Source organism: Girardinichthys multiradiatus, chromosome 11 (genome assembly GCF_021462225.1).
Source record: "Girardinichthys multiradiatus isolate DD_20200921_A chromosome 11, DD_fGirMul_XY1, whole genome shotgun sequence".
In the NCBI taxonomy this organism is placed as follows: Eukaryota; Metazoa; Chordata; class Actinopteri; order Cyprinodontiformes; family Goodeidae; genus Girardinichthys; species Girardinichthys multiradiatus.
Genome location: NC_061804.1, coordinates 45,177,139 through 45,192,731, shown reverse-complemented (window position 1 = coordinate 45,192,731; position 15,593 = coordinate 45,177,139). Strand labels below are relative to the sequence as shown.

Here is a 15,593-nt window from a genome sequence, read left to right as displayed (position 1 = left end):
CTGGTTCATCACTCAAAACCCCAATCATGGGTAAGACTGCCGACCTGACTGCTGTCCAGAAGGCCATTATTGACACCCTCAAGCAAGAGGGTAAGACACAGAAAGACATTTCTGAACGAATAGGCTGTTCCCAGAGTGCTGTATCAAGGCACCTCAGAGGGAAGTCTGTGGGAAGGAAAAAGTGTGACAGAAAACGCTGCACAACGAGAAGAGGTGACCGGACCCTGAGGAAGATTGTGGAGAAGGGCCGATTCCAGACCTTGGGGGACCTGCGGAAGCAGTGGATTGAGTCTAGAGTAGAAACATCCAGAGCCACCGTGCACAGGCGTGTGCAGGAAATGGGCTACAGGTGCCGCATTCCCCAGGTCAAGCCACTTTTGAACCAGAAACAGCGGCAGAAGCGCCTGACCTGGGCTACAGAGAAGCAGCACTGGACTGTTGCTCAGTGGTCCAAAGTACTTTTTTCGGATGAAAGCAAATTCTGCATGTCATTCGGAAATCAAGGTGCCAGAGTCTGGAGGAAGACTGGGGAGAAGGAAATGCCAGAAGTCCAGTGTCAAGTACCCACAGTCAGTGATGGTCTGGGGTGCCGTGTCAGCTGCTGGTGTTGGTCCACTGTGTTTTATCAAGGGCAGGGTCAATGCAGCTAGCTATCAGGAGATTTTGGAGCACTTCATGCTTCCATCTGCTGAAAAGCTTTATGGAGATGAAGATTTCATTTTTCAGCACAACCTGGCACCTGCTCACAGTGCCAAAACCACTGGTAAATGGTTTACTGACCATGGTATCACTGTGCTCAATTGGCCTGCCAACTCTCCTGACCTGAACCCCATAGAGAATCTGTGGGATATTGTGAAGAGAACGTTGAGAGACTCAAGACCCAACACTCTGGATGAGCTAAAGGCCGCTATCGAAGCATCCTGGGCCTCCATAAAACCTCAGCAGTGCCACAGGCTGATTGCCTCCATGCCACGCCGCATTGAAGCAGTCTTTTCTGCCAAAGGATTCCCAACCAAGTATTGAGTGCATAACTGTACATGATTATTTGAAGGTTGACGTTTTTTGTATTAAAAACACTTTTCTTTTATTGGTCGGATGAAATATGCTAATTTTGCGAGATAGGAATTTTGGGATTTCATGAGCTGTATGCCAAAATCATCCATATTAAGACAATAAAAGACCTGAAATATTTCAGTTAGTGTGCAATGAATCTAATATATATGAATGTTAAATTTTCATCATGACATTATGGAAAATAATGAACTTTATCACAATATGCTAATATTTTGAGAAGGACCTGTATAGAGAGTTACAGTAATCCAGTTGGAAGCCAACAAAAGTGTGGACCACCCATTTAAAATTATTAAAACGATTTCCACTGGGACCAAAAATAAAAACTTCAGTTTTATTTTAATTAAAGTTTAGAAAATGTAAGGCCATCCAAGCTTTTACCCTTGTGAGGCAGTTGAACAGTGGTTGTAGGAAGAAAGGATGTTTGTATATGAATGAAATTAGATAATGCAGAGTTTACGGGGAGCATGTTAATGGACAATAAAATGGGTCCACTAATCCTTGGAAAACTCCACATTTAAGGGGAGCTGAGGAGGAAACAGATTCTCTGAGGCTTAAGGAGAAACCTCTGTCAGGTGAATGAGACCTAAACCAGTCAAGTGCAGAGGTACCACATAAGTCTAGCCTGGAGATCAAAATATTTGAGGTCAACTGTATCAAAGGCAGCTGTCAGATCTTAAAGCTGGAGAGCCGCTGAATCTCCTAAATCAGTAGTTAATAAAATATAATTAAAAATTCTAGTGCCGTGAAGGGTTTTGGAACCAAATTTGAAACATGTCAGGAATGTTGAGTGCATAGAAAAAGGGCTACAGCTAAATAAAAACTATCCTTTTGAAAATATTTAATAAAAAATTAAGTTTTGAGATGGGGCTCAAATTTGAAAGAACAATTAATCAAGGCTAGGTTTCTTCAGCAGCATGTTGAAACAGGCAGGAACCACACCTGGCTTGCTCTGCTGATAAAAACCTTTAAAATATAAGACCCAACACATTTTTTAATATTCTTAAAAATGTTCCTAAAAAATCAGCTGGAATAAGATCATTTGGACTAGAGGATATCTTTATGTTAGTAGCTGTTTTTTCCAACTGTTTAAAACAGGCTCAATCTGTTGAAAGACAGCAGAACTTCTGATGGATGTGGATGGTTCATATGAAGGCTGAGGGATGAGTGATCTGAGGTTTCAAGTATCATTAATAAAAAAACTGCCAGAACCTTTTACAGATTTTAAAAGAATTCTCAAGGCATGTAGATGGAGGGGTATTCATCAACAGAGTTGATGGTGAAGAAAAGAACCTGAGGATTGAGGGAATTATTCGCAATAAAACCAGAAAAATATTTGCCTTTACAGCCTTGACAAAGTCCTGGTAGCTACAAAGAACAAGTGGTGCTGTTTAACCAAGGGTCAGACTTTGGTTTCGGTCTCACATTCTTAAAAGCGACAACAACATCAAAAACCATTTGAGATTTAAAATAAAAATTAGAGGGGATCATTGTATGAAAACCAGGAGGATACTCTAAAACCTTGTGTTAAACAGGGGAAAATATTCAAACCTACATGGCACTATGTGAAAAGTAATTGCACTCTAAACCTGATAAACCTTAGAGCACTGTGGTGGAATTTTTTCCCACTCATCTTTGCAGAATTGTTCTAATTCAATCACATTGGAGGGTTTTTGAGTATGAACCACCTTTAAGATCATGCTACAGCTTCCTTCGGTCAGAACTTTGTCTAGGCCAGGGGTATTCAATTAAAACTTGCTGAGATCCAGTTAAAAAATTCCTCCTAGTAAAAGGTCCGAACGGATGTCCAGCTTTTGTCTTCTTGTGTCTTACCAAATGTTCACATTTCTGCTTTCACCAAAGTACACTTTTATAGTCAACAACTAGCTATTTTACCATAAATTAAAGCAATTCCTTGCAAATAAATTGTATGCCTTTATTTCAGATTAAAACAGAAACCTCAGAATAAAATAAATTTTAAAAGTGCAAACCGTGCACTGAGAATGTCGGAAAAAATATTCATTGAAAATGATAAATGTTCTGTGAATTTATTAGATTGGGCATGCATCCTGACAGAACCATCACTCGGTCCGGATTCAGACCGAGGTCCGCTATATGGTGATGCATGGCACCATAGTCTAAATCATAGTCTGCAGTCCACCAAAAAGTCTACATCTTGTTTTCTTAACCATGCAGAGGTAGATTTCCTGGTCTGTTTTGGATTATTGTCCTAATGCAGAACCCAAGTGCCCCCTCATCTTGAGGTCACGAACAGATGGCCAGATATTCTTCCTTCAGGATTGGATTTTTTGGTAGAGACCAGAATTCATGATTCCATTTACCACAGCAAATCTTCTGGGTTATGAGGCAGCCAAATAGGCCCAGACTATCACACTACCACAACCATACCACCACTTTTACACCAGATGTTTTTTGTCTCGTCAATTCAGAGTATTTTCCCAGAAGTCTTGAGGATCATCAAGATGTCCTCTGGCAAAACTGAGACTTTTGCTACGTTTGCTCAGCATTCATTTTTCCTCTGCCATGCAGGGCATTTTTGCATAGTCTCTTTCTTATGCTGGTTTAATGAACCCTGACTTTAATTTAGGCAAGTGAGGGCTGCAGTTCTTTAGATGTTGTCGCGCGGGTCTTTTGTGACATCTTGGATGTGTCAGCACTGCACTATTGTGTTAATTTTGATTGGCCGGCCACTCCTGTGAAGGGTTACAACTGTTTCATGTTTTTGCCATTTGTGAATAATTGCTCTGTCACTAAAGTCTGATTTTCCTGGGATTGTGACATGATGTCTGGTTTTTGAAGGATCTCTTGGTCTATTCTACCTTGTCAGGCCGGTCCTATTTTAGGGCTTTCTCTATTGAGAACAGGTTTGTCAGTAATAAAGCCTGTGGATAAAAAAGTTGAACTCAGCTTGTGACACACTAGAGTTCATTTACGTTTCAACGGGAGGTGGTGTAAACAGTTGGTGGTTTGGATATTTTCCCCTTGACAGTAAACACTTTCATTTAAACACTACATTTTCTGTTTTCTTAGCAAGAACAAGCAGCCTCAACTCAATTCACACCTTAGCCCTAAACCTAAGCATTAGCCCAAGTTGCATGGCGAGGACCTGGCAAAATGCAGACAGTGTTGGTCTACTGTCAAGTTTTGTTCCTCATAATATCGCTATAAATTCAAATTTAAATTAATCCCAAAGTGAAATTAAATGTCGTTGTAGCTCATATTATACAGGTTTCTTCAATTAGATGTTGTAGATGCTGATTGCTGTTGGCAAGAAGGATCTCCTCTAGTGGTCTTTCTTACAGCAGAAGCCTCTGACTAAAACCACTCTGTTGTTGTACAACAGTCTCATGAAGAGGATGCTATGGGTCCTCCATAATGTTTTTCATTTTATGAAGAATCCTCCTTTGCACAATTATCTCCAAAGGTTCCAGAGCAGTCCCAAGAACAGAGTATCCGTCTTTTGCACCTGGTTGAGCTTTTTTAAGTCCCTGACTTTGAAGCTGCTCCCCAACAGATGATGACAGAAGAGATTGCACTCTCTACAACCGACATATAGAAAACATGCAGCATCTTGCTTCAAACACCAAGCCCACCACCACCACCACACACACACACACACACACTCTTGTCTTACTATACGTTGTGAGGACCTTGCATTGACTCTCATTGACCTTTACTGATTTCCATTCATTTTCAACCCTTTCTATAGCCTAACTCTGAGCCTACCCCTAAACCACTACCAGTACATACCTGACCCTGAGCCAAACCTTAACTCAATTCACACCTTAGTCCTAAACCTAAACCCTAACAAAATAGCAGGTGAGGACCATGAAAATGTCCTCACTTTACAACAAGCGGTCCACACTTGATGGTGAAATACAAAAAACGGCCCTAACTCTGCTGCACAAACAAGAGCACACACACACAGACTTCAAAAAACATATAACTTGACTTGAACAAACAATATGTTTGTGGTAGCTTTTTAGCTTCTAGAGATTTACCATGACATCCCCACATGTCTGTTCAGACATATCTTGGAGCCACAGCCCTGATCAATATTCCCGACTGTTTTGATTTCCATATGTTAAAGCGATGGCTGCTTTAAACTGTATCAGCGATGGTAATCAGACATGTTCTATTTGTGTTATCTCTTGACAGACATAGTCGTACACTTCAATTTCCTTGTTAGTAAGGACTTCCAGTAGCAGATATTAAATACAAATGTGTGATTTGCATTCTATGAATGAGAGATTTGACAAAGAATAATGCACTAAATAATAATGCACTAATAATGCTCTCAATGCTCCAAGCTGCAGATTCTGCTGTAGTTCTTTAAATATGTATACTTTTCAAAAGTCACTTCTACTACTCAAATGTCAATTATTTGATTTCAGTGATGTTTTCAATCTTTTAAACAAGTTTTCGATAACAACTCTAACTGTTTAGGTTTACCTAAAGTGTCATCTAAGTTAATTGTTTAGCATGGTAACAGCTCTAGGTTTCCCCCTAGCTACAATCCAGATAGATATTGTTCAGTTTGTTATAATCAGAAAAAACTGTTTTATAATAACAGGAAGCAACACAATGGATAACTGATTGTGTCATGGTGTGTTCATAGTCTTCCCTGTCAGGCGCCCTTGAAGGAAAACCTTACAGGCAGACCGCTCTCTTCCAGCTTGCTGAGGTAAGTGAATTACCTTTAAAAGTTTATGTAGTAGGACTTCTGGTTAGCGTTCCAAGATGGAGACTTGAATATTCAAACAGTCCTGATCAGATATAAAGAACTTCACAAAAATCAATAATTTTAAGACATTTTCTCCTAAAATGACATATTATGTGTGGAGTTAGAACCAAAAAGAGACCAGGGGGTTCTAAAAGTCACAACCAAGCAAAGACTGATCCAACACATGCTAAAAACGAAACCAGCAGGATGCAGGCCGCGGAGACAAACGAGGAGAGTGATCTGATAACGGCTAAAGCTATTCAGAACTTGTACAACAATATTAAAGTAATTAGAAATGACGTCAACTTAATGAAAAATAATATCAAATGGGATATGAGCAGCCTTTTTTTTTTTTACCGTGTCCTGTCTGGCAGAGTACCGCTCAGAATTGTTGCCTGAGTGGAGAATTACAGCTATCGCTTTAAAGCTCTGCTTGATATTTATAACATAAACTTTATTAGAAACTGCTTTGGGATTATTTCAATTGTTACGGACAGAGAAACGAAAAGGACAAAAATATGAAGCACGAAAGAGAGAGAGGTGGGGCAAAAAGCTAGAGAGAGGAGTAGAAAAGAATGGAGGAGAGAAAGAAGGATGAAGAGAATGCAAGATAACACCCTGCTTGCTTCTACACCTGCAGAACCATTCATATTAACAGCTTTTTTACCAAAAAGTGAGCGCGCTTGTGTATACAAGGTTTCTCAATAAAAATATGCAATAGCGAGTGTGAGGAGACACAGACCTGCCCCCCTGGACCTAGGACAGATACGGAGGAGACCCGAGCCATAGATATCCAAAGGCCCCCCAGAGCACAGGAACCCCAGAAGAACCATTGCCGGGACTACCGCAACCCCCCTAGAAGAACCATTGCCGGGACTACCGCAAGTCCCAGGGGAACCACCCAGCATTCACAGTGCAGAAGCCCCAGGGAGCTGCAATAACGAGCCCACAGGCCCCGCCGGCAGCCGTCTACGCCCGAGCAGATCCAGCCATAGACCCAGAGACCTGAGACCCCGGGACATATCACTCCCCAAGCAGACGCCCGACAGAGCCCAGGGGTACAGGCCCCGGCAAGCAGCCATCGGGAGTGTTCACACACCAAAGCACCCAGCCCCGGACACTGAGAACCACAAATACACCAGCAGGCAGAGACGGCAACGACCGGCAGGTAGTGTGGCGGGGAGGAAATAACTAAACTGATCCAAGAGAGGGAGCAATCCAAGTGCTCTAACTGTTGGCGTAAGCAAATTTGCATACTGGTATGGCTAAAGGTGATATCATGGAATATAAATGGTCTCAACAAACCTGTCAAGAGGAGCAGAGTGATGTCTAAGATAAAAATGGAGAAAATTCAAATTGTGCTTCTTCAAGAAACAAATGTCACAAGCAGAACATGAGAAATACAAAAAATGTGGACATGTTTATTACAAGTCATTCAAAACAGGCTGTAAAAGAGGTGCTGCAGTTTTAATACACAAATCCCTACATTTTTTACTTATTAAGCAAATATGAGACGATGAAGGAAGGTATGTACAGGTGCAGGGCAAAATGTGTACTCTTTTGTTTGTGTATATGACCCTGCACTATGACATGCCCTTTCTGAAAAAAGATCTTGAAGAGGGGTATTAATTTGTGCAGGAGACTTTAACACAATCTTTCATAAAAACAACACATTTAAAATTATAAGGACAGTCACTCCACAAATTAAACTGTTAATTTAAGAGTTAATGTTAAGAGAGGGCTTGGTTGATATTGGTTTACTGGATATTTAGCGAGAGATGCACCCAATGGATAGAGATTTTACCTACTTTTCTCCCCCTCATGCATTGTAATCACGGATTGATCTCTTTTTTTGTTTCTGAGGAATGACAGACAGAATAAAAAGCTATGAAATTAGTACAAGGAACCTGTCAGGCCATGCAAAGTTAATTCTGGACATAAGGGCCAAAAAAACATTTATTTTGGACATAAGACGAAAAAAAAAACTGTATAGAGACTAAACACAAGCTTATTAAATAACAAGAATGTCATACAAGAGATAAAAGCAGAAATATTACTTATTATTTCTTAAAATTAAATGACAATGGACAAGTTGACTCTAATATTTTATGGAACATTTTGAAGGCTTTTATAAGAGGCAAATTCAAATTAAGTGTGGCTATTAAGAAAGCAAAGGAAAAACAACTAAATTAATTGTTTAAAAGATTTGGAAAGTGTCTACATTAAGACTAATTGTAACCATATTATCACAAATCCAAGTAACAAGGAATAAAATTCTGGATATATATAAAGAAGAAGAAGAAAAAAGTATAGATTTTTATAACAATTGTATTATGAAATTGGACCGAAAACGGCAAAATTACTTGGAAGAAAAATTATAAAGAAATAAGTAAGACAATCAGTATGTTCAATAATTGATCCAAAGGCTGTTATATTTATTTATATTACTGCCTATCTCTGCTCAGTTTTGTGAATGAGACAAACAAAGAGACCCAGAGTTAAATACAGTACTGTTATGATTAGAAAAGATAGAGGGGCTATATCTCTTCCACGTTTTTGTGATTTTTAACTGGCAGCTCAACTTAAAACAGTGATACAATGGTGTGATTGTACTTGTGAGGCTAGTTGGAAGGAAATGGAGCGCATGTGTGGAAATATCCTGATACGAACATTGATTGTAGATTAGAAACTTACAGCACAATGCCAAAAAGAATTAAATCTGTTAGTATCTTTTACACTGCTGACCTGGTTTGAAGTGGTTAAGGAACTAAATCTGAGCAGTCAGACATGAGTTCTTCGATGGGCTGCTTTTGACTCAGACTTTACATGCAACCAAATCGACTCAACATTTATAAACTTTGCTCATAAAGGAATAACAACGTAAAGCAATATGTTTGATAAGAATACTTTGCCAAGCTTCCAAATGCTACAACGAAAATATGATTTAGAAAAGAAGAATTTATTAGATATTTACAGCTCCGACAATACCTGGGTTTAACTATACTGAAAAAACCTCAGACCCCCATGAGATAATTCAACTATTTTTCCAAACATACAGCCAAATAGATCTACTATTTCAAAAATCTATCAGGGCCTTTTGCAGGTTGCAAAGAAATCTCAACAGATTATATTTTAAAAAGATGGGAGAAAGTACTTATAGAAATATCTCAAGTACACATATGTACTTGAGATAGCAGCATCAACCTCCCCCTCAAACTATTGGCAAGAGTTTAGTTGGAAAAACTTTGTGCGTTTTTTTCTAACAACAAAACAACAATCTTACAGAAGTTTGAACTAGTCAGCATGCTGGAGGGGCTGCGGTGACAAAAATGCAAACCATGTCCACATTCTTTGGTCCTGCCCAGAAATTAAAACGTATTTGAAGGATGTTTTAGAGGAAATTAAATTGATCTAAACTGACTCAGTTATGGTTGAGGTGCAAACACACCCTCCACTTCTGCTACCTGTGCAAAATGGCTCCAACATACGCCACCGTCACTGGAGGACTGGCTAAAACTGGTTAAAGAGATCCACAAATTGGAAAGATTAACTTTTATGTTGAGACTACAGGCAGAGCTCTACACTAGAAGATGGGTCAAATGGACCAGATTCCTTAGAAATAAGAAGTTTAACTGATTTGACAGATGTTCAAAATGGTTTATGCTGCTGAAACTAAGTAATTAAATATATAGAGCCATACCAGTATCTATCTATTATGGATATTATCCATGCTTTACTGTTGCCGACACTTTCAATAATAAAAACAAAGTTTCAAAAAAGTTTCATGTAGTAAAGGCAACATTGTAATTGTGTATCTGTCGCTAAAAATCTTATACTTTCTGTTAGCTGAAAGTAAGCTTTGTTGTGTGTCTAAACATTTGTCATCATTCTAAGATAAAAAACAGAATTAAAGAAAAAAGCAAATATGTAGATACAAGTTAGTGTCCATTATTTGTTCAGATTTTCTTTATTCTTTATAGCGTTTGTCCTCTCTGGTTCAAACCCCCTTTCTGTCCGTCTCAGTCGCTGTGTCCTTGGGCAAGACATTTCACCTGACTTGCCTGTTGATGGTGGTCAGAGGGCTTGGTGGCACCAGTGTACAGCAGCCTCACTTCTGTCAGTCTGCCCAGGACACTGTATAAATGCGTGAATGAATAAGTGAAGGACTGATTGTAGTGTAAAGCGCTTTGGGGGTCTCTGGGGACTTGATAAAGCGCTATACAAGTTCAGGCGATTTACCATTTATTCATTTGAACCAGTTGTTGCAATTATTAACCTAAGAGCCAGTATCAACCATTCCATTAACCATGTAAAAGTATTATAGGGTATATGAAGATTTTGCTCTTCCAACTGAAGAATTGTGAAATGCATTAATTGTACTTGTGCAGTGTAGAAATGTTTAGATGGGGACTTTTATATCTTTATCTCAAAGTTGTTTTAAGGTTCAATGATATGTGGTCCGAGCTAGGTTAGCCAGGTGAAGACTCACCCTCATCTATTAAATGGCAATTAATAAGTTTAGGAAGGTTCACCACATTGTTGCCACATCAGCGCTTTGGGTGCTTCATTAATGCATGTTTTTGCAGGTGTACTGTTGCAGGTAACAACATACATACGATTTGACTGACCAAATCCCTATATGGATTTTGACCTCATACGTTATAAGAATTCCATTTAAAGTTTAGTCTTCCACAAGTGTCCAAAATAGCCTATCTGCTGAATAGTGGAGTGTCTTGAAGTGACTATGGTAAATGGCCTAGACCCCAGAGACCCCAAAGAACTTTACATTACAATCAGTCATCCACACATTCACACACTGACAGTGGTAAGCTACATTGTAACCATTGCTGCCCTGGGGCAGACTGACAGAAGTGAGCCTGCCATACAATCGGTGCCACCGGGCCCTCTAACCACTATCAGCTGGCAAGGTGGGTGAAGTGTCTTATCCAAGGACACAACAACTGAGATGCACAGAGCAGGTATTCGAACCGGCAACCAACCGGTTAGAGGGCGAACCCCTACAACTGTCACCACCGTCGTCACCACCGTTGGCTACAGATGGTGTATGGATGAGTTGTTTCCTTAAACTTGCTGAGCATTTTCAGGAACCAGGCTGTATTATGAGATTACAGGTAACAATGTGCCTTCCTCAAATTTATATATTTTCCATAACTTACAGGCTGCTCTGCTAGAACCTTCCCTAAACTAACCAGGTACTTTGCTGGAATTTCAAGAGATCTCTGAACTCTACCAAGTACTGTCCTAGAAGGTCCTTCTTACATTACAGAAGTTTGCTTGAATTTACTGGCATTGTGAAAAAAACCTGATTTTGTTTTCTTATGCTTTCTTGTTTTTCTTGTTTGAAAATCCATACTCACTTTCTGAGAAAAACAATTCCATTCAAAGGTGTTGGAATTATGAATCTGAGAATATAATTTAATATTTAATATTAATATTTTATCAAATAATATTTTGGTCTGTTAAGGGTTGTCCTGTGAATACCAGTCCAGTAAGGCGATGGTATTAGGACAAAATAGCAAGGTGCGAGACGAGCTCTGACATTATTGAACAGCATAAACTCTGCACATATATGGAATGAATTCACACAATTTCTTAAAATACAAACATTTATTAACAAAAATAAGTCAACTCAAAGTCAAACATATTTCAATCAACAAACCCTTTACTATGCTAAAACAATCCAACTAAACTACCAAGCAGAATTAAAGAATAGGGAAGACTAATAGGCTATGTACAATATAAACAAGTGGATCAAAGATGATTGAAAACCATGACCGAAAGAGTGATGCAACATTACCATGCAATGTTTATGTTTGAGAATCAAGGATTATCTTGAAAAATCTGGAAGTGAAGTTAAATTAGTCTTGGAACTAACATAGGCAATAATCAGCAAACGTTTAGACAACCATTCACAATGCAAGATCAAATAAAATATTATTTTAATAAAATAATGTTTTAAAGAATGATCTGCTGAATAAAACCAACCTTCTGGATGATCATTTCTCAACGGTGCCTAATTAGCTGCCTTTATTTTTTGAAATAATATTTGAAGAAATATTATTAAAGGAGTATTTTGGAAACGAGCCAAATCTTCCTGGAGAAATGGGGCTTAATGGTGTTTACTTAGTTATCAAATCTAGTAAATGATGTTCAGGGACTATTATTTACTGGATTGAAGACTAAACCTTTCTGGGTAAATATTATTTAGCACCAGAATCAAACACACCTTTAAAAATACCGTTAATAGAAGGGTTAAAATGCATAAGCGCGGACGGTTTGTCTTAACTTTAAAAACACACAAACAGAGAGCACAAACAGGGCACGTATGCTGCAGATAGCCTGCTAGCACTAAGACAGCCGAGTTTCACACAAACAAAACCAAACATCATAGAAGGAAAATGTTCAGATCATTTAATCCTAACTGTTATCCTGCCCAAACCTAACCTCTGACCATGGTGAGGAAATGTTGTCCAAGGGGCAAAGTTTGAAGAAACGTCCACAGTCAACAAGCGGTTAGCTTTCAGCTAACCTCGGTAGCTTCGCGGGGGGTTGAAGGTGCGTTTGCTCTGTGAACAAAAGGGTTAGCTCCGGAGCTGTAGCTGGGTGGCCCATCCTGTCCGCTGACCACACGGGTTAACACGGTCTCTGCTGTCTTCCTTCCAGACTGGGAGACCGCATCTTTGCAGGGGCTTCTCTTGAACACCGTTTGCTTCTGCAGGGCTCGGAGAGAAAGTCAAGCAATGCTTGTACCTTAATTACTCCCGTTCATGAATGAATACCGGATACACAAACAGCAATTCATTCCTACTTAACTTTTGCATATGATCGTGTGATCTTATGACACTCTTGGCTACAGTTTGAAGAGTTTATGTCTTTTTGCCTGCAAAAAGACCTCAGCGCGCTTGGCCTGCTCCTGTTCCGATGGTCAACTGGTTTGGAGAGAAAGACTTGTGGGAAGGTGGGGGGTATTATGCGGGCAGTGGCATCGTGGGAAGTCCTCTGTTACCCCCCCTTCCCTCTTCTGAAGTTGTGCTGAAAGTCTGTTAAATGCAATTTATTTTGAAAGTTCCAAAAAAGTATGTACCGGAGGTTAATGTTGAAATCCATGGCTGTGGGTCCCAACAAAGGAAAAAACAAATCCCTCATGGAATTGTGGGTTGTGGTATAAAGTGGACTGATGGAAACCTGTTACCCTGCACTTGAGCATGTATAATCTTTTTTAATAACCGTGGGCATGGTAGCACTCACAGTTCAATTCAAATCAATTCAAAAATACTTTATTAATCCCAAAGAGAAATTAAATGTTGTAGCTCATTATGAGGGTTTCTTCAAAGAGCCGTTGTAGATGCTGATGGCTGTGGGCAGGAAGGATCTCCTGTAGCGCTCCATCTTACAGCAGATCTGAAGAAGATATGCAGCATCTTGCTGCAAACACCAAAGGACCTAAGCTTCCTCAAGAAGTACAGTCTGCTCTGTCCCTTCTTGTAGATGGCTTTACAGTTGCATCTCCACTCTAGTCTGTTTTCCAGGTGAACACCGAAGTATTTATACTCCTCCACCACCTCCACTTCTTCTCCCATGATAGTAATAGTTTTTGACTTATTCCTGTTTCTCTTAAAATCTACAATCATCTCCTTTGTTGTAGTCATGTTCAAAATGAGATTATTGTTTCCACACCATGCCACAAAGCGGTCCACCACCTTCCTGTACTCAGCTTCTTGTCCATCTCTAATCCACCCCACAACTGCAGAATCATCCGAGTATTTCTGCAGATGACAGGAGTCTGTCTTGTACTGGACGTCTGAGGTGTACAGAGTGAAAAGGAATGGTGAGAGTACATTCTCCTGTGGTGCTCCTGTGCTGCTGACTACCTGGTTAGACACACAACCCTTCAGTCTCACAAACTGTGGTCTGTTTGTCAGGTAGTCTTTAATCCAGGAGATATTTGAGGCCTCCACCTGAGTCTTCTGGAGTTTCTGACAAAGAAAATCAGGTTGGATTGTATTAAATGCACTGGAGAAATCAAAGAACATGATCCTCACAGTGCTGCTGACTTTGTCCAGATGACAGTGGGTTTGTTGAAGCAGGTGTATGATGGCATCTTCAACTCCAACTCCACAGCAATAAGCAAACTGAAGGGGGGTTCTGATGGTTTACTGTTTGCTTACTCAGGTGGGCCAACAGGAGTCTCTCTAGGACCTTCATGATGTGAGATGTTAGGGCAACAGGTCTATAGTCATTGAGGACTGATGGGTGAGTTTTCTTTGGTACCGGAACAAGACAGGAGGTGTTCTGGAACCTTCTTCTGGGCCAGGCTAAGGTTGAAGAGGTGCTGCAGAATCCCACAGAGCTGCTCTGCACAGCCCTTCAGGACTCTAGGGTTGACATGATCTGGACATTCAGCCTTATTCCGATTCAGTCTCTCCAGTTGCATCTTCACTTGACTTCTTGAGACACACAGGTGGAAGGGGGAAGCAAAGGAAGCATCAGCATCTTCTGATATGGTTGAAGGCAAACATGTAGAAGCAGAAGGGTCTGGGCTGAGGTGGGAGATAAAAAATGTGAGGTGTTACTGGACAGCTGTGGGTCCTGTGGGTCAAAGGAGGGTGGAATGTCTGTTTGGCTGTGAGCAGGAGAGGAGGATGCGAAGCTTGTTTCTGAACTGAACCTATTGAAGAATGTGTTCAGTTCATTGGCTCTGTCCAGACCTCCATCGGTCTGATCATCCTTCTGCTTGAAGCCTGTGATCTTCTTCATCCCTGTCCACACATCTCTGATATTGTTTTGCTGGAGCTTGCTCTCCAGCTTCTTCTTGTACACCTCCTTGCTGTCTCTTATCTTGACTTTAAGTTGCTTCTGTATACTCCTCAATAATTCTCTGTCTCTCTCTCTCTGAAGGCTCTTTTTTTCTTGTTAAGCAGGTCCTTCAGGTCACTGGTGATCCAAGGTTTGTTATTGGGGAAGCATCTCACGGTTCTGGTGGGGATGATGTTATCCACACAGAAGTTTATATAGTCGGTTACACACTCAGTCATGGCATTTATGTCCTCTCCATGTGGCTGGCACAGTGCGTCCCAGTCTGTAGCCTCAAAGCAACCTTGCAGAGCTTCTTCAGTTTCCTGTGACCATTTTCTCACAGTCCTCTTTATTACAGGTTGCCTCTGAACAAGGGGCTTATATTTCGAGCAGAGAAAAACAAGATTGTGATCTGATTTGCCTAGAGGAGGTCTTGCTGTAGAGATGTATGAGTCCTTGACATTTGCATAAAACAAATCCAATGTTTTGTTTTCTCTGGTAGAGCAGCTGACAAATTGTTGAAATTTTGGAAGTGTAGCAGAGAGTGAAGCATGGTTAAAATCACCAGAAATTGCCACAAAAGCATTGAGGTTTTGTGTCTGTAGCTTAGCAACAACTGAGCTGATGGCATCACATGCAGTCTCGGCAACAGCGGAAGGTGGAACGTAAACTGTTGCCAAAATAACACTGGTGAACTCTCTGGGTAAATAATATGGACGAAAACTTACTGCCAACAGTTCAATATCTGGACTGCAGAGATGACACTTCACAGTTACATGTCCTGGATTTCACCATCTGTTGTTCACAAGTACTGCCAGTCCACCTCCTTTACATTTGCCGCTCCTCTTTAAATCTCTGTCTGCTCGTATGTTTAAAAAGCCCGGCAGAGAGATGCTGGAGTCGGGGATATGATCCTGCAGCCATGTCTCAATAAATAATTACAAATTATTAACCAAAACCA

General features: G+C 40.3%; 1 protein-coding gene across 7 annotated transcripts in view; it reads left to right on the top strand.

Moving 5' to 3' along the window:
- Positions 1-15,593, top strand: part of LOC124876537 (HMG box transcription factor BBX) — a 75,099-nt gene that overhangs the window by 48,778 nt on the left and 10,728 nt on the right. For all 7 annotated transcript variants that reach the window (XM_047379414.1, XM_047379412.1, XM_047379415.1 and 4 more), the window contains one exon: positions 5,711-5,776. In XM_047379414.1, the coding sequence (XP_047235370.1) occupies positions 5,711-5,776 (66 nt within the window). The remainder of the gene's footprint in view (positions 1-5,710; positions 5,777-15,593) is intronic.